The following is a 17,593-nucleotide window of genomic DNA, read 5'->3' as shown; positions in this document are numbered from 1 at the left end:
CGTGCGTGCACATGCAAGTCCTGGAGCTTGAACTCAGGGCCTAGGCACTGTCCCTGAGCTGCTTTTGCTCAAGTCCAGCATTCTACCACTTCAGTCAGAGTTCCACTTCTGGCTTTATGGAAAGGTAGTTTATTGGCAATAAGAGTCTCATGGTCTTTCGTGCTGAGGCTGGCTTTGAACCACGATCCTCAGATTTCAGCCTCCTAAGTAACTAGGATTACAGACATGAGCCATCAGCACCTAACCCCCTTGGGATTCTTTAGAACTTTCTTCTACCAGGAGAATAGATGGGGGCCACCCAGAGCTTAGTCAGGCCCTAGGAAGGTGGCCCATTTCTTTCCACAGTATTCCCACACTCCCTTTCTCCAGCTATAGATTTGGACTTGCCTTCAAATTTCCTTTCCACTGAGTACTCCATGTCCCAGTAAATCCTCAGTCCAAGCAAACTGGGATGGTGGACTATCTATGGATCCCTCTCCACCAGCTTCCATCTCACCAGATCTAGAGAGGAAACCTCTGGATCTCTAAGTCTAGTATCCATTTGGTGATTTGAGGGTCCTTTAGGGACCACCTACCCTTACAGTAACCCTCACTAGTAGCTAAATTCAGTACCTAACTTTAACAATAGGCCTTGGTGCTGGGGTGATTGGTGACTTGAAAAGGAATGGCCAAACATGCTGGCCTAGGTCAGGTAGATTAGGGCCAAAATAGTCCTTCATGAGGCTCTGGCCTCTCAATGCTCATACCCCAACGGGTATAAGAAAGAAAGGCCAAGACACTATCTGACACTATCTGGCCACAGGCAGGCCCTGAGCTTCCTGTGCACTCATGTATGTCCTGCCTAGTGGCTTATTGGATTATTGAGAGTGGGGACGTTGGACCACAGACTGATTAGCCATACCTGTCCTCTGAATCTGCCTGCAGTCAGAAGCTTCCAAGTTCCTGAAGACTTCAGGGAGCGTGTGGAACAGCAGAGCATTGGGTCTACCACACGGCTGCTCTCCCAGACTGATTTTCCCCTGCAGGCCTATGAGCCCAAGGTGCAGGTACCCTTCCAGGTGCTTCCAGGCCAGTGCCCTCGCAAGATTGAGATTGAGAGGTATGCTGGCTCAGTGGGCTGTAGAGTGGGGCCTTTTCCCAGGAGGTGATGTCTGCCCAGTTCAAGTCAAGAGACTGTAGACCCCTAAGTGTCAAGCCCCACAGCACAGTGTGTATACAGGTGTTAAGATCAAACTTAGCCCTTTGGTCTCTTCATAGGAACAAATAACTTTTCTTATTAGGGAATTGGGGAAGGTGACATTTAAGTCAATGAAGTGGGACTGCCAAGAAATGGCAATTAGAGTCCAGGACTCCCTCCCCGCTGCTATGCCATTTTCTGACCAGTTTCAGAGGGGCAGATGACACCAAAGGGGTTTCTCCACACCCTTCTACACACCTCCTGGGACCTGTGGAGCCATTTGATATGAGCCATCCTTCTAAGACCCCTGTCTACCCTGGCCAGGAGGAGGCGGAAATATCTGAGCCTGGACATTGAACAGCTATTGGCCAGAGAGGGTATTGATTCCAATAAGCTCATGCCCAGGCATCCGGACTCTCAGAATCCACAAACCATTGAACAGGGCCATGACCCACTCTTTCCCATCTATCTTCCACTGAAGGTGAGCTCAGTGCCGCCAATTGTTGATGGACAGTGTGTGTGTCTGTGTGTCTGTATGTCTGTGTGCAGGACCCCAGTTGAGGCTTAGGAGTCAGGCCCCAGAGGAGATACTACTCTGTCCACATGAACTCACTTGTCAAGCCGTCTGAATAATCAGGACCCTAGATCCCTCTAGCATCCTAGGCTGGGTGGGAGGGGTGGGAGGAGCACTAAGTCCTCAGGGAAACTGATTTTTTCTCCTTTGGAGCCAGGGCAGCCTGTGTGTCTGATCTCTGTCCCCACCCTTTCCACAGACACCTAGAAGCACCCTGATTGGGCTGTGCAGTAGGGTACAAGTCTCTCTAACTAGGGCCTGTCCAAAAGTAGGGAGCTGTTTCTGGGCTACTGGAATGGAGAGACTCAATATGAAAGAGGCACCTGGGCCATCTCCTTTGTGTACAAATGGGGAAACTGAGTCTGGGGAGGAGAGACAGAGAGACAGTCTGACTGTGGCTTTCATTCACTTCTCTTCCCATTCCCTGTGAGTTCTAAGTGGCTCTGGCCTGGGGTCCCTTTGGGGAAGCAGAGCTAAATCCAGATGCTATCCCCTTTTCAAGGGCTACCTCCTGATAGTCCTGAATATCAATTGCTCCTCAGTTAAGTTAGGGTGCTCAGGAAATCCAAAGCTACCTGTTTCTTCCAGCCTGAGCTGCTGTTTGGAACAGTAGGCAACAGAGCCTACATTCTTCACTGAGTCCCCAAATGCCCCCTGCCTAAGCCTAGCTTGACTGCACAGGGATACAATTCCCCCACCCAGCTCCAACTCCCCATTCCAACCCTGTGTGCTCTTGGAAATAGCTGAGGAAGGGCTCCGCCTGTCCTCAGCCTACAGCTCACTCTGTAAGAGGCCTCTGGCATGTTCAGCTCTATTTAACAGCTAGGGAAACTGCTTCCTCCACACTTTGCCTTCAGGTTTTTGACAATGAGGAGTTCGACTGCCGGACACCCAGAGAGTGGATCAACATGGGTTTCGATTCAGATTCTCAGAACAGGAAACCTGTTCCTGGAAAAGCCCTCCTGCCTACTGATGATGTCCTGGGGCATGGTGAGCAGGGTTAGCCTGGGATCCAGGTGCTGTCTTACACAGCAGCATCTTTGTGCAGGTTTCCTGGGCTCCCCTAGAACCTGACAGCCTTGGGATGTTACAGAACTTTTGAGGACTTGGCTGGAGTAAAGCCCAAGAAACTGGCCACACTGAAGTAGGAAATGCTGGGACCAGGGACAGTATTGTCAGGAAGGCTAGAAATAGAACAGCTGGATAGAGTCTCATATATTAAAAACAAAACAGAAACCCTTTGATTTATTGGTAATAAAAGACATATGCTTGTTCGAAATGTTCAAAGATCTGTGAGGGGCACAGTTGGAATCCTTCGATTCCTACCACCCAAGAATGATTATTGTTCCAGCTTTTAGCTCTACATGGACCACACACTGTAACACACTTCTGTTACATACATCCATAATCATAGTCACTGTCACACCATACACACTCACACACACATTTTCTTTTTTACCTACTATTATTATATTTACTTTTGTAGAGTATACATTGGATTTTCCCTCTCTTGTTTTCACTCATCTACCCATTTCCCCTTGACCCCACCCCACCCCTTTCAAGTATGGGCTTCCTGGTGGTTTTTTTTCTTTTTGCTGAACTTTTAATTTGCCTTTCTAGGGAATTACACTATTTGAGTTCTTCCCTGACACTACCATATTTCAGTAAAAGAGTTCAAACTCTGTAATAAAGTTTGAAGTTTGATATTGTTATTCCTCCAACACTATTCTGCCAGCTGAGGATTGCTTTTGCTGTTCAGAGTCTTTTGTTGTTCTACATGAACTTTTGGATTGTTTTCTCTCTCCTTGAGGAATGATGCTGGATTTTAATGGGTATTGCATTGAATTTGTAGATTGCTCTGGGCAGTATGGCCATTTTCACGATGTTAATTCTTCCAATCCAAGGAACATGGAAGGTCTTTCCATTTCCTTAAGTCTTCAGTTTCCTTCTTTAAAATTGTAAAGTTTTAATTATTGAGGTCCTTCACCTCTTTGGTTAATTTCTAAGATTTTTTTAGAAGTTCTTGAAAATGAAGTTGCTTTCCTCATTTCAGTCTTGCTCTTCTCATTGTTGGCATACAGAAAAGATACTGATTTTTTTTTACCCTGTTCTTTGCCAAAGTTTTGAATAAGTTCTAGGAGCTTGGGAGAGGAGTGTATAGGGTCCTTTAAGTACAGAATCATACCATCTGCAAAAAGTAATTTTATTTCTTTCTTCCCTATTTGGGTCCCCTTTACATTTTTCTTTTGCCTTATTCCTCTTGCTAGGAATTCCAGTAATCTATTGAAGAAGAATAGGTAAAATAGATTTCCTTGTCTTGTTCCTGATTTTAGAGGAAATGGTTTTAGATTTTCACCATTAAGATAATGTTGGCTTGGCATATACAACCTTTATTATATTGAGTATTGTTCCATGTATTCCAAGCCTTTTCAGAGCTTTTATCATAAAGGGATGTTGGATCTTGTCAAAGCCTTTTCTGTATCTATTGAGATGATCATGTGATTCTTGACCTTCTGTTGATGTGTTGCATTGCATTTATTGATTTATATATATTGAACCAGTTTTGTATCCCTGGGATGAATTCCAGGGATGAATCCTAGTATATGATTTTGTTTGTTAGTTGTTGAATTCAGCTGGCCTGAATTTTATTAAAAAATTTTACATCTATATTCATCAAAGAGAAAAATGTATAGTTCTCTTTCTTGGATGGGTCTCTATCTGTTTGGGGATGAGTATAATGCTGACTTCATAGGATGAATTTGGTAGTGATGCTTCCTTTCTATTGCACTGAAGAGTTCAAGTAGTATTGGTATTAACTCTCCTTTGAAGGCCTTACAGAATGTGACTGTAAATCCACATGGTCCTGGGCTTTTCTTGGATGGGAGACCTTTTATTGCCATTTCAATTTCATTGCTTGTTATGAGTCTATTTAATTAGTTTATATCTTTTTTACTTAGTTTAGGTATATTGATGTTCTCTGGGAATGTGTTCATTTCTGCCAGTCTCTAATTTATTTATAATATTCTGAATTTTGCTTGTTTCTGTTGTGATGTTCCCTTTTTCATCTCTAATTTTACTTATTTGGGTGATTTCTTAGGTTTGCTAAGGGCTTGCCAATTATGTTAATTTTGTCAAAAAAACCAAACTTTTTGTTTTGTTGATTCTTTATGTGTATTATGTTTTTTATGGTCTCAAATTTGTTTATATCTGATCTAATTTTTATTTATTTCCATCTATTGGTTTTGGGTTTAGCTTGTTCATGTTTTATTAGGAGCTTAAGGTATGTCATTAGAGTATTGATTTGATATTTCTGTAGTTTGTTGATACAGGCATTCATAGCTTAAACTTTCCTCCAAGTACTGCTTTTCTGTGTCGCAGAGAGCTAGTATTTCATGTGTTCATTTATATTGAATTACAGAAACATTTGAGGTTCTCTTCTTATCTTTTCAATCATCTACTGAGTTTGAGTATTTTCTGTGATGGCTTTTGCTGTTGAGCTCTATTTTTATTCTGTTGTGGTAATTTCAATTTTCTTGAATTTGCAAAGGTTTGCTTTGTGACTTAGGATAAGGTTTATTTTGGAGAATGTTGCATGGGCTGCTGAGAATAATATATATATATATATTATGATGCTCTGGGTGAAAGATTTTGTAGTTGTCTGGTAGGTCTAGCTGATCAATGCAGTTATTTAGCTCTGAGGTTTATTTGCTGAGTTTTCGACTGGATGAACTATCTAAAGGTGAAAATGATGTGTTAAAGTCACCAACAATCAATTCGCTTGGATATATATGCATTTTTAGGTCAGGTAATATTTATTTGATAAAGTTGGGAGCTCTAGCATTTGGTGCATAGATATTTGGAATTGTTTGTCCTCTTGGAGAGTTCCCTCTATTAACATGTAATGTCCTTTGTCTCTTCTTAGTAATTTTACTTTGAAGTCTGTTTTATCTGCTATTAGAGAGCAGTTTGCTTGAAAGACTTTGTTCCAGCCTTTTATCCTAAGTAGTTGTCATTTAGATGTATTTCTTTTAGGCAGCAGATAGATGGTCTTACCTTTCATCCAACCAGCACTCTGTGTCTTTTGATTAGAGAATCGAGCCCATTGCTATTGTTAGAACTGAGAGGTATGTTAAAGCTCCTGTCATGTTATCCTCTCCCCCATTTTAGGGATTGTGTCTCTTTTGTTCTTATTATATGTATCTGTTCATCTGGTAGGTTCTGTTTTCACTGCCTATTTCATGTTCGTGTTGGTTTTCTGTATGTAGGACATCTTTGAGTATCTTCTGTATTGCTGCTTAGGTAGTGATAAATTGTTTTCATTTTTGTTTATCATGGAATGTTTTTATTTGCCCCTCAGTTGAATGAAAGTGTGGCTTGTATTCCTGGTTGAGAATTGTTCACATTTAATGCTTGTTATACATTATGCCAACCCCTCCTTACTTTTCAGGTTTCAGCTGAGAAATCTGCAGTTCTTCTGACTGTTTTTCCTTTGTAGGTAATTAATCTTTGCTCTCTGACAGCTTTACATATCATTTCCTTGTTTTCTATTGAAACATTTTGAATCACACGTGATGAGAAGTTATTTTTAGTCTGGTCTGTTGGGTGTTCTAAAGACCTCTTACACCTGAATGAGCTTTTCTTTTTGAATGTTTGGGAAATTTTCTGCTATAATTGTTAAATATACTTCCTATACTCTTACTTGTCAGTTCTCCTTCCTCAATACGTATCAGCCACAAATTAGGTCTTCTAATTGATTCATGAATTTCTTGTAAACTCTTTTCCTGTTGCTTGAATGTATTTGTTTATTTATATTTGTATGGTTTCCTCCTCTCTTGTATCTACTCTGTCTTCAAGCCTAACACTATGTCTTCCATTTCATCTATTCTGCTGGAGAGGTTTTCTACTCTATTTTTTGTCTTCTGTTTGCTTCTTTTTCTATCTTCTTATAGAAATCTTTTTAAAGATCTTGTATTGACTTCTTGACTTCATCGATTTGTTGATCTGTGCCTTCTTTCATTTCTTTTAACTGAGTGGCTGTTTTTTCATTGGAATCATTTGCCATCTTTTGCAATTGGTTTAGCTTTTATTTGTATTCTCCACGAATTGCTTTGGTAATTCTTCTCACATTCACAAAATGTATAGGCTTTCTATCTTTTCAACAATCATTCTTATCAGTATGTCTTTTAGCCCTATGTATGAAGTTTCCTCTAAAAACTTTTTTGGGGGTCTGGTCGTGGGGCCTGAACCCTGAACTCTGGGCCTGGGCGCTGTCCCTCAGCTCTTCAGCTCAAGGCTAGCGCTCTACCACTTGAGCAGTGCCACTTCCGGCTTTTTTCTTTTTGCTTATGTGGTACTGAGGAATTGAACCCAGGGCCTCAGGCATGCAAGGCAAGTGCTCTACCACTGAGCCACCTTCCCAGCCCTAAAAACTTTCTTTTCTAATGAATGGTTGCCACTTTCTAGGTGTGTTGTATTTCTTAAATTTCTCGTATTTCTTGTGTTTCTGTAATGGGCTTTACCCATTTGATGGCCTTTTCAGTATTGACTTTTAGGTGCCTAAGATCTTCCTAGTGGGTTGTTCTCTGTTCTCAGTTGACTAGGCAGACAATGTTTAGATGTGATATGTCTCTACTGGTCTGGGTATATGTCAGCTTTGCTACTTTATCCCAGCTCAGAATAGGTGAAATCCAACATAAAATAGGGCATCTTTGTTAACTTTTTCTTTTTTCTCTCTCTTTCTTTCTAACATTCTTTCTTTCTCTCTCTCTCTTTCTAAAATCCTTCCTTCCTTCTCTTTTCTTTTCCTTCCTTCTTTCCTTCCTTCCTTCCTTCCTTCCTTCCTTTCTTTCTTTCTTTCTTTCTTTCTTTCTTTCTTTCTTTCTTTCTTTCTTTCTTTCTTTTCTTTCTTTCTTTCTTTCTTTCTTTCTTTCTTTCTTTCTTTCTTTCTTTCTTTCTTTCTTTCTTTCTTTCTTTCTTTCTTTCTTTCTTTCTTTCTCCAGTCCTAGGGCTTGAACTCAGGGCCTGGCACTGACTCTGAGCTACTTTTGCTCAATGCTAACACTCTACCACTTGAGCCACAGTGCCACTTCTGGCTTTTTCTGTTTATGCAGGGCTTCATGCATGCTAGGCAAACACTCTCCCACTAAGCCACATTCCCTGCCTGTTAACTTTTTCTATTCCTCTAGTCTCAGTGTATGTTTATTGGATTAGAGTTCTTCTCCTGCTTGTTTAGGGGAGTCAGGCACCCACCAGATGAAAACTAGACCCTCAGGCTCTTCTCCTTATTGTATGGGCCCAGCTGGGAGCAGGTCTCTGGTTCCTCATGTGACTTGGAGAGATCTCTATATTTTGTCATCACCCTGTGGCCCCTGTCCTTATATGTGTGGTGCAGGGCTAGAGGCTGGAAGCCTGTGTTTCACTTAGCTCTATAAGCTTCCGTTTGGAGTGGAACTCTGAAATTAGAGCTCTATGGTCTCTTCCTGTTGGGTTGGAGCTACACTGGAGGCAGATCCTTCATTGGAGACTGAGCTCAGAGGCAGGACTCTAGTTTAGAGCACCACCTTTTGGTCCCTCTGGGTTTGGGTTCGATTTTGGCATGGAGCTCAGCTGGAAGCCTTATTCTCTCTTTTTATTTCAAGCCATAGGAGACTAAATCCTTGATTATAGGTAGGGGTTGAGACCAATGGTCTCTAACACTTTCCCTTGTCTTGGGCTCCTCTAGGTATTAATCTCTGATGTAGTTGGCAGGAGGCTAAACCCTTGCTTTCCCAGTGTAGGCTGAGTTTTGAGCTCAGAACATTGTCTCTTGTTTCTGCTCCCTCCCATGCCTTCCTATGTCCAGTGCCTGTTCTGAGCCTGGGAATTGGTTCTCCCCCTCCCTTCTCACTGGTCACATGGTGGTGGCAAGCATGCGACTCATGATCTTTTTCCTAGATTTCTCCTGTGAAGTAGTTTTCTGTTTATCAGTGCAGCTGCAGAGGCATTGGACCTTTGGTGGGTCACACTGAACAGAGGATGATGTGTGGTGAGTAAAGATTCACACCAAGCAGCAGACTGCTCCAAGTGGAGATCTGGAGATCTGGACCCCACTCAGTGTGGATCCTCACTGAGTAGACAGTGGAGTCAAGCAGCAATCTACACCCTGCTCCAAGCTGTGGGCTTTGGCTCAGTCAGCTGTGTCTAGATCTGGTTATGTGGTCTTGATGGGGTTCTTTTTTAATGCCTTTTCTCCTCTTTCAGAAGTATAAGTGTTTTTTGCTTATTTGTTTTTGCTGGTCCTGAGGCTTGAATTCAGGACCCAGGTACCTGAGCTTTTTTGCTCAAGGCTAGCTCTCTATCACTTGAACTACAGCTCCAGTTCTGACAGTTTGGGGAGTTTATTAGAGATAAGAGTCTCACAGACTTTACTGGGATTGAACTGTAATCCACAGCTTCCTAAGTAATCTCAGCTTCCTAAGTAGCTAGGATTATAGGCATGAGCCACAAACGCACTGCTGAAGTATTAAGTTTTGATGTTGCTTGATTGATGTGAGGCTCTGACTGCTTATCTTTGCCCAATGATCACTCTTGAGCAGGATTTCCTAATTAGAACTTGGTATTTATGATTAAGCAGACAGAGCTCTGCTATTGCCATGTCTCTAGTCCACCATGTTGGATCCTTCTTGCATACATTTTCATTACTCACTCTGCGTCTGTGTCTGTCTCTGTGTCTGTCTCCCTCTCACACACACATGCATACACACATACACACGCTTGTGTGACTGTCACCCATTGACAACCACTTATCACAGCCTACCCACACTAATTTAATGTTATGCAGATTGGCATGTCTGTGTTTTCCCACACTGGGCCTCTGGCTCCTTAGGCTCCTTTGGTCTTTTCTGGTGATCATAGAGACTCTCCAGTTGCCTGTAATTGGGAACAGTGCCAGGGTGAATGACCATGGCTACGTTTCTGTACAGAGAAGGTCAGGGTTCTAAGTTTTGATGACAGAAGTGGTTCTTCCCTCATTTAGGGAATAAAAGTGGTCTGCCCCAGGCCTTTTGAGTAGAAATGATGTCTATGGTGTGTCTAGTTGGCTAGCTCCCAAGTGGGAATCAGGAGTGTAGAAACAGTGTTTCTGGACATAGTGGTTCACACCTGTAATTCTAGCTACTCAGGGTACAAAAAAATCCAGAGGATTATGGTTTGAGGCCACCCCAGACATAAAGTTAGAAAGATCCCATTGCAACATATAAGCCATACATGACTGTATGTTGAAGTCTCCTGTGCTGGGTTCCATGTACAAGCATCATTTTTCTTCAATTATTTATTGAGTACCTACTATGTATCAGTTTCTATTCTATGCCCAGGTCCACATCTGTGACCTGTCAATAGAAAGCAGTATAGCTAAGAATTGTAAGGGACATAAAAGAAGAAGAAGGCTGGGCACCAGTGTTTCACACCTGTAATCCTAGCTACTCAGGAAGCTGAGATCTGAGGATCACAATTTGAAGTCAGCCCAGGCAGGAAACTCCAAGATATTCTTTTTTTTTCTTTTTGGTCACTTGTGGCACTTGAACTCAGGGCCTAGGTGCTGTCCTGAGCCTCTTTGTGCTCAAGGCTAGCACTCTACCACTTGAACCACTTCTGGTTTTAAGAAGTTAATTGGAGATAAAAGTCTCATGGGGATTTTTCTGCCTAAGCTTGCTTGGAACCACAATTCTCAGATCTCAGCCTCCTGAATAGCTAGGATTATAGGTATGAGCCACTGGTGCCAGCTCATGAGATACTTATCTGTAATAAACTACCCCCCCAAAAAAAAGAAGACAGGCTGGGAATGTGCTTAGTGGTCAAGTACATGCATGAAGCCCTGGGTTCGATTTTTCAGTACCATATAAACCAAAAAACCAAAGTGGCACTGTGGCTAAGTGGTAGAGTGGTAGCCTTGAGAAAAAAAAGGGACAGTACCCAGGCCCTGAGTTCAAGTCCCAGGACTGACAAAAAAAAGCCAGAAGTAGAGCTTTGCCTCAAGTGGTAGAGTGATAGCCTTGAGCAAAAACATCTCAGGGACAATGCTCAGGTCCTGATTTCAAGCCCTAGGACCAGCACATGTGTGTGCACGCGCATATGCGCGCGCACACACACGCATACACACACGCGCGCGCGCACACACACACACACACACACCAGAAGAGGTGAAAAGTGTTCAGCTGAGGAGTAGGTAAGAGGTCCATACTGACCAAACAGGCCCTGCCCAGTGGCCTTTGCACCCTGTGCAGGGCAGTCTCTGACCCTGCCCTACATGCTTTCTTCTGATAAAAAGAGTCCAGAAGCTTTTCTCCTTGCCTTGGTCACCTTGAAGTGGTCTAACTCATAAATGACAACTACCAATGAGAGATCTTCAGCAAGTTTCTTATATGGGGATTTCACATATCCTGTCCCTACCACATTGGCCTGTATCTCTGCCCTGGTGGGGGTTATGTAGAGAGGACTTGTCCTTCTGAACCTCTTATGGCCAGAGGTTTAAAGTGGCCAACTTAGCTGGGAGGAAGCAGGGCCCTTGCTCTGCTGGATCCAAGGGCCATTCTGGTGTGATAGAGGCCAGGTAAGTTGCTTCTGAGACCCATCCTAGCACCTTCTGCCCACACTCAGAGGCCCCTATGGCAGAGAACATTGGTGGGGTACCATCTCGTTTTAGAGGACCCCAAGAGTCAGAAGCTAGACTACAAATGGTGTGAGGTTGGTGTCTTGGACTATAATGAAGAAAACAAGCTGTACCTGGTGCACAAAACGGATGAGAAAGGATTGGTTCGAGATGAGATGGGGATGCCCATCCTGAATGGAGGAATTACTGCCAAAGGTATGAGCTCCACCTCTGCTCCATGAGAACCCCCAGCTAAGGTTAGCCATGGCTGGACTGAGGCCAACCCCACCAAGGGCACCACCAACACAGGTCTGAATTCCTCCCTCAGTTTAATCTCTGTCCGTGTGTCCCCTAGCCAGTAATAACTGAAGGACAAGTGATTCAGAGACTCCAAGATGGGCTAGTGACCATATTTGTCCTGTCAGCTCCAAACAGCTGGTAGCATGATATGGGAAAGATCCTGAAGCTCATCACTTAGTGACAATTGCCCTGAGTATGACATTAGTGACATCTCCTATGTTAGCTCCTTATCTGAGCATAGCTCTTTCCAGTTTAAAAAGCACTTTCCCATCCATGACACACTGTGCAGTAAGCAGAGCACAGAATGTCATCATACCCATTTCACACATTTGATTCAGAGTAAGGGAAAGGAAAGGCCACTGTGTATTAGTGACCTAGCTGGCTAGAGGGCAGTGCTTCAGCTCAAAGAGCCTGACTTTGTCCGCTTGTCTTTCTCACGTGGTCCCCAGGAAGGCCACCCCTTCTGCTCTGTCAGTACTGGGTACCACGGATCCAACTTCTCTTCTGTGCTGAGGACCCTCGCATATTCACACAACGCGTGGTGGAGGCTAATGCCCTGCGCAAGAACACCGAGGCGCTGCTGCTGTACAATCTGTACGTGGACTGTATGCCCTCCGAGGGCCAGCGGATCATCAGTGAGCAGAGCCTGAACAAGATCAAGCAGTGGGCCATGAGCACGCCACGGATGCGCAAAGGGCCACAGTGAGTCCCCATGCACTGCCTCCCTTTCATTGAGAAATAGTGTCACCAGGAGCATAAAGTAGCTCTTGTGGGGTCTCATCTGTATGGGGCTGTCTTGCCTACTCCATGTGGCTTTTGGTACCCCAAGTAATTTCTTGTTCATCTCCAGAGCCCTTATTGTCAAGATGGACTCATGGATTATTACTATGTTGAAAGGATTGCAGTATATTAGTATCATTTAAAAAATTTTGATGCTTATGTGTGGCTAGTGAGAACCTTTTCAAGCTAATCTTTTTTTTTAACATGTTGTCATTGTTATCTGAGTACTTCCTTTCTGGCACAGCAAGAAGTTCTACTTTTCTTGTATATTCTTATTCAGTCCTGAAATCAGCTTTTTCTCCAAGAAGACCTGGTTCCTTTCAGTGGGGAATTTAGAAGCTGAGATTTTTCCATTACATATGCTTGTTCATTTACCAAGAGGCAAAACTCATCTGTGGTGCTAGGCAGGACAGCACTTTGATGCTATTCCTTAGGGAGTGAGCAGGTCAGGTGTAAGAGAACTTGAGGGTCTAAGTTCCATTCTGACTGTTCACTAGGCTGTGATTTCAAAGTCAAATTTGTATTGTGAGAATGCATCAGACTGTTCATTATGCTTTGTGTATGTGAAAAATGTAGCAAAAAGAGTTTATATTAGAAATTACTTCAAGCAAAAAAAAGATTATGTTGCTATTGGCAAATCATTTCTTAAGATTCTTCCAAAGATAGATCTATGAAATATATACAATCCATGACATAATCTATTAAATATATGATACTATTATTTTATGACATTGCATTATCATATTCTATATAACATATGCACAAACTATTTTTTCTATGTCTATATGTGTCTATCATTGAAATTTCCTTCATTCCCTTTTACAACTGCATATCTATTGTATGTGGATGGCTCATGGATTATTCAACCATTAACCTATATTTAATTCATTTCCAGGTGTAATTACAAACAATGGATAGTGCAAGGAATAATCTTGTTCATACTTATGTTTGTGTTGATGATAGTATAGCTTTGGGGTAAATTCTTACAAGTGGATTGCTAGGTGCAAAGGTAAACATGTTATAAGCTCACCTGCAGAAAGAGATCAATAGATATAAGGCAACTGTGGGCATTGAGGAGATGAGGAAGACCAGGAAGCTGCAGGATGAAAGTGATACATGTATGTGTATGTCGGGAGGGATTCCTCCATCAAGTCAGATCCCTGAGAGTCCTGCAAGATAAGGATAAAGGTAGTGGCCACCAGGCTGTATAATATGCCTGTTCAGGGTATTAGTGGCCTATGAATAGTCTTAGTGAAAGTAGGTGAAGAGAAAAGGGAAGAAAGAAGAGAGAACACTGGTTACTCCATAAAGGCAGGAAAAAGGATGAAGCAGTGAATAAAAGGAGTGAGATCAATGGATAACTGGCAATGGGAGACATAGAAGTGTAGGGACTGTTAGGAGTGTCTTATAGGGGAAAGTGCCCAGCACATAGGGCACGGGAAATATGTGCTAAATGAGTGCATGAATGATTAACAAGATGGATGACATGGCTTTGAGGGGCCTGCTTGTGCTAGTAGAGATGACATGCCAGTGTGAGCTCCCTTACAGCCTGGTAATTGCAGATGTCAGAACCTAGGTTTAGGGGTGAAATGTGAGGGTCATCCACCCTTGGACCTAATCATGGTGCCACAGTCTCCTTGTGCCTCCTGGAAGCTGCTAGCTCTTTGTAAACAAGGATAGGCCCCTAGTAAACAGTGGCTAAATGAAAGCACAGGAATTCAGTGATAGGCATCTTCCACAGAACCCAGAGCCACAGGGCAGTGTGAGGGTGCAGGTACAGCTCACTGTGCCTCTCATCCCACCACTCTGGGGCCTTCCTTGACTCGCAGGGATTGGAAACAGCCAAGTAGCTGATGAGATCTATTTCCCATTTGCAACCAAGCATTGAGGCCATAGCAAGATGGAGGTGTGGCTGGGCCAGCTGTCAGTGAGGTGTCTAACGGTCCATGGGGGGAGTAAAGGCTTCTCTGAGGGTTTCCATTGGCTTCTGGTGTTGCCAGTGCCTCGTGTTCTAACAGCTTGCTGCACACCAGGCCCTGGGCTCAGTAACTCCCAGGATTAGTACCATCACCCTTCCAGGCGGGTACTGTTACCTCCCATTTCCCAAGGTGTAGAGGGTTGAGTCATATACTCACTTTGTCACTGCTGATGGCCACACTGTCATGTCCTACTCTCATACTCGATGCCACCTGCCTCCATATCCTAGTTGAGATGTGCTGACTAGGGAAGGTAGGATAAAGAGAGTTATTGAGCTGGGCGCCAGGGGCTCATGTCTGTAATCCTAGCTACTCAGGAAGCTGAGATTCAAGGGTTGTGGTTCAAAGCCAGCCTGGGCAGGAATGACTGTGAGACGCTTATCTCCAATGAATCACCAGTAAAGCCAGAAGTGGAACTGTGGCTCAAGTGGTAGAGAGTTAGCCTTGACTTTTAAAAAAGCTTAAAAAAAAGCCCTGAATTCAAGCCCCAGGACTGGCACAAACAGAAAGGAAGGAAGGAAGGAGGGGAAGGAAGGAAGGAGGGAAAGGAAGGAAGAAAGAAAGAAAGAAGGAAGAAAGAAAGAAAGAAGGAAGGAAAAGAAAAGAAAGGAAAAGAAAAATGGTCATTGAATCACAGACTCAGGAGGTGGAAATCAGGGATGGCTTTTTGAGAAAAGTAGCATGTGAGGGGAGCCTGCTAAGAGGAAGCAGAAACACCCAGATAGAAGGTTCCTCAAGAACAAGAGACTGGGTAAAGAGTCCCTTGGGTCTAGAACAGAGACACCTGGATGGCAGAGGCTACTCTTGATGCTGGCCACATGGGGTCTGAGCCACAAATAGGTTCTCTTTGATTCTTTATATATGTACTCAGCACCTGCATGCTGGCATCTCATAGAATGCTAGGTCCTGTGCAAGGCATTGCGGAAGTTACCATGAGCTGTGCACCCAGTCCTCCACACTGTCCTCACCCTGTGTCCATTGTCCAGAGGGGAGCAGACATGGACAGTATCAGGAGTATTATATTTGGGGAGACACTTTTGGACTATAAATAGGGCCTACCCTCATCCAGAGAAGTTAAAATGTGCTCAGGACAGAAATCTCAAGGCAGGGGGTTGGGAAGGTGGCTCAGTGGTAGAGCGCATGCCTTGCATGCATGAGGCCCTGGGTTTGATTCCTCAGCACCACATAAGCAAAAAGAAAAAAGCCAGAAGTGGCTAGTGTGGCTCAAGTGGTAGAGCGCTAGCCTTGAGCTGAAGAGCTGAGGGACAGCGCCCAGGCCCAGAGGTCAGGCCCCACGACTGGACCCCCCCCCAAAAAAGAAAGAAAGAAAGAAATCTGAAGGCAGGGGTCTGGGCTGTTCAGGAAGAAGAGGGAGATGAATGGATAAGAATAGCTGCCAGAGGGAATGCAAAGGCTCTGGGGTAAGTGAGGATTCTGTGCACCAGGAACTCAGAGGGACCACATGAGGTAGAAGCTGAGTGGAAACAGGGAGAGTGGCTTTTATTGGAAAGAACTTCTTAGATTACAGGAAGAGGCCAAGCTCTGCTTTAAGAACCGTGTGTGTGTGTGTGTGTGTGTGTGTGTGTGTACACACGCACGCTCATGCCAGTACTGGTGGTTTGAACATAGGATCTAGTCACTGTTTCTCAGCTATTTTTGCTCAAAGCTACCACACTCTACTACTTGAACCACAACTCTGTGTCCAACTTATTGGTGATTGATTAGAGATGAGTCTTACAGTCTTTTTCTGCCTGGGCTGACTTTGAATCATGATTCTCTGATCTCAGCCTCCTGTGTAGCTAGGATTATAGGCAAGACCCACTGGCACTCAGCTAAGAACCGGGGATTTTTAAGCAGAAAGATGTGATCAGGGGGGCTGGGAAGGTGGCTCAGTGGTAGAGAGCTTGCCTTGCATGTATGAGACCCTGGGTTCGATTCCTCAGCACCACATAAGCAGAAAAAGCCAGAAGTGCTGCTATGGCTCAAGTGGTAGAGCACTAGCCTTGAGCTGAAGAGCTGAGGAACAGTGCCCAGGCCCAGAGTTAAAGCCCCATGATTGACAAAAAAAGAGATGTGATCAGATTTGAGCTTTTTAGGGCATGGATTGGAGTGGGGATGGGGTAAAGGGACCCTGTACTAGAACAACAGTACTATAGCTGGGCTAGGAAAAGAAGAAGTGGGAAGCTAAATGGACAGACTCAGGGAAATGATGCAATGTGGCTCAGGGCCAGGTTGGGATATACCCAGGGATCCAGAGCAGAAGCTCTAATACCATGTACCAGTCAGTGACAGAGGACCCCCCGGACCTTGGTCTCTCTTTCTCCATGGGCAGAGTCCTTGAGCATCTCAGCAACCTCACCAGAGAAGTGAGCCTGGACTACGAGCGTAGCATGAACAAGATCAACTTTGACCAAATAGTTGCCTCCAAACCCGACACATTCTCCTATGTGACCCTGCCCAAGAAGGAGGAGGAAAAGGTGCCAGAGCACGGTAAGAGTCATTGAACTCATGGCTGTCCAACTGGCCAGAGCTCTCTTCCTCTAGACATACTTGTCTTACCACTGATATCCTTATAGGCCCAACACTTCCCTATACCCACCAGTCTCCAGCATTTATACTCTTCTTTTATTGGTTGCAAGGAGATTTTTAATCAGAGGAGCAGGAGAAAGGGCCTTAAAAAGTACTAGTCTGGCTAGACATGATAGTTCCAGCTACTTCAGAGACAGAGATCAGAAGAATTGTGTTTCAAGGCCAGCCCAGGCAAAAAGTTAGCAAGACTTCATCTTAATCAACAAGCCAGATGCGGTGGCATGCACCTATACTTTCAGCTGTTCAGGAGGCAAAGGTAGAAGGATCATAATCTGAGGCTGGCCCAGAAAAAAAAAAGCAAGATCTTATTTAAAAAAAAATAACAAAAGCTCAAAAGGAATAGGATATGACTTAAGTGATAGAACCCTTTGCCTAGCAAGGGAAAGTCCTTGAGTGCAAACCCAGAGACGAAAGAGAAAAAGAAAGGAAGAAAGAAAGAAGGAAAGAAAGAAAGAAGAAGGGAGGGAGGAGGGAGGGAAAGAGGGAGGGAGGGAGGGAGGGAGGGAGGAAAGAAAGAAAGAAAGAAGAAGGGAGGGAGGGAAGAAGGAAAGAAAGAAAGAAAGAAGAAGGGA

At 43.9% G+C, this 17,593-nt stretch overlaps 1 protein-coding gene across 1 annotated transcript in view; it reads left to right on the top strand.

Annotated features, from left to right (window-relative positions):
• Dnah1 (dynein, axonemal, heavy chain 1) overlaps window positions 1-17,593 on the top strand; it is a 71,249-nt gene that overhangs the window by 3,024 nt on the left and 50,632 nt on the right. Inside the window, exons 2-7 of the mRNA XM_013030726.1 lie at window positions 925-1,099; window positions 1,502-1,658; window positions 2,609-2,741; window positions 11,431-11,592; window positions 12,126-12,378; window positions 16,765-16,922. Coding sequence (XP_012886180.1) covers window positions 925-1,099; window positions 1,502-1,658; window positions 2,609-2,741; window positions 11,431-11,592; window positions 12,126-12,378; window positions 16,765-16,922 — 1,038 coding nt within the window. The remainder of the gene's footprint in view (window positions 1-924; window positions 1,100-1,501; window positions 1,659-2,608; window positions 2,742-11,430; window positions 11,593-12,125; window positions 12,379-16,764; window positions 16,923-17,593) is intronic.

Source organism: Dipodomys ordii, unplaced genomic scaffold (genome assembly GCF_000151885.1).
Source record: "Dipodomys ordii isolate 6190 unplaced genomic scaffold, Dord_2.0 Scaffold132, whole genome shotgun sequence".
Taxonomy (NCBI): Eukaryota; Metazoa; Chordata; class Mammalia; order Rodentia; family Heteromyidae; genus Dipodomys; species Dipodomys ordii.
Note: the sequence above shows the minus strand (reverse complement) of the source record. Positions and strands in the feature narration are given on the sequence as shown.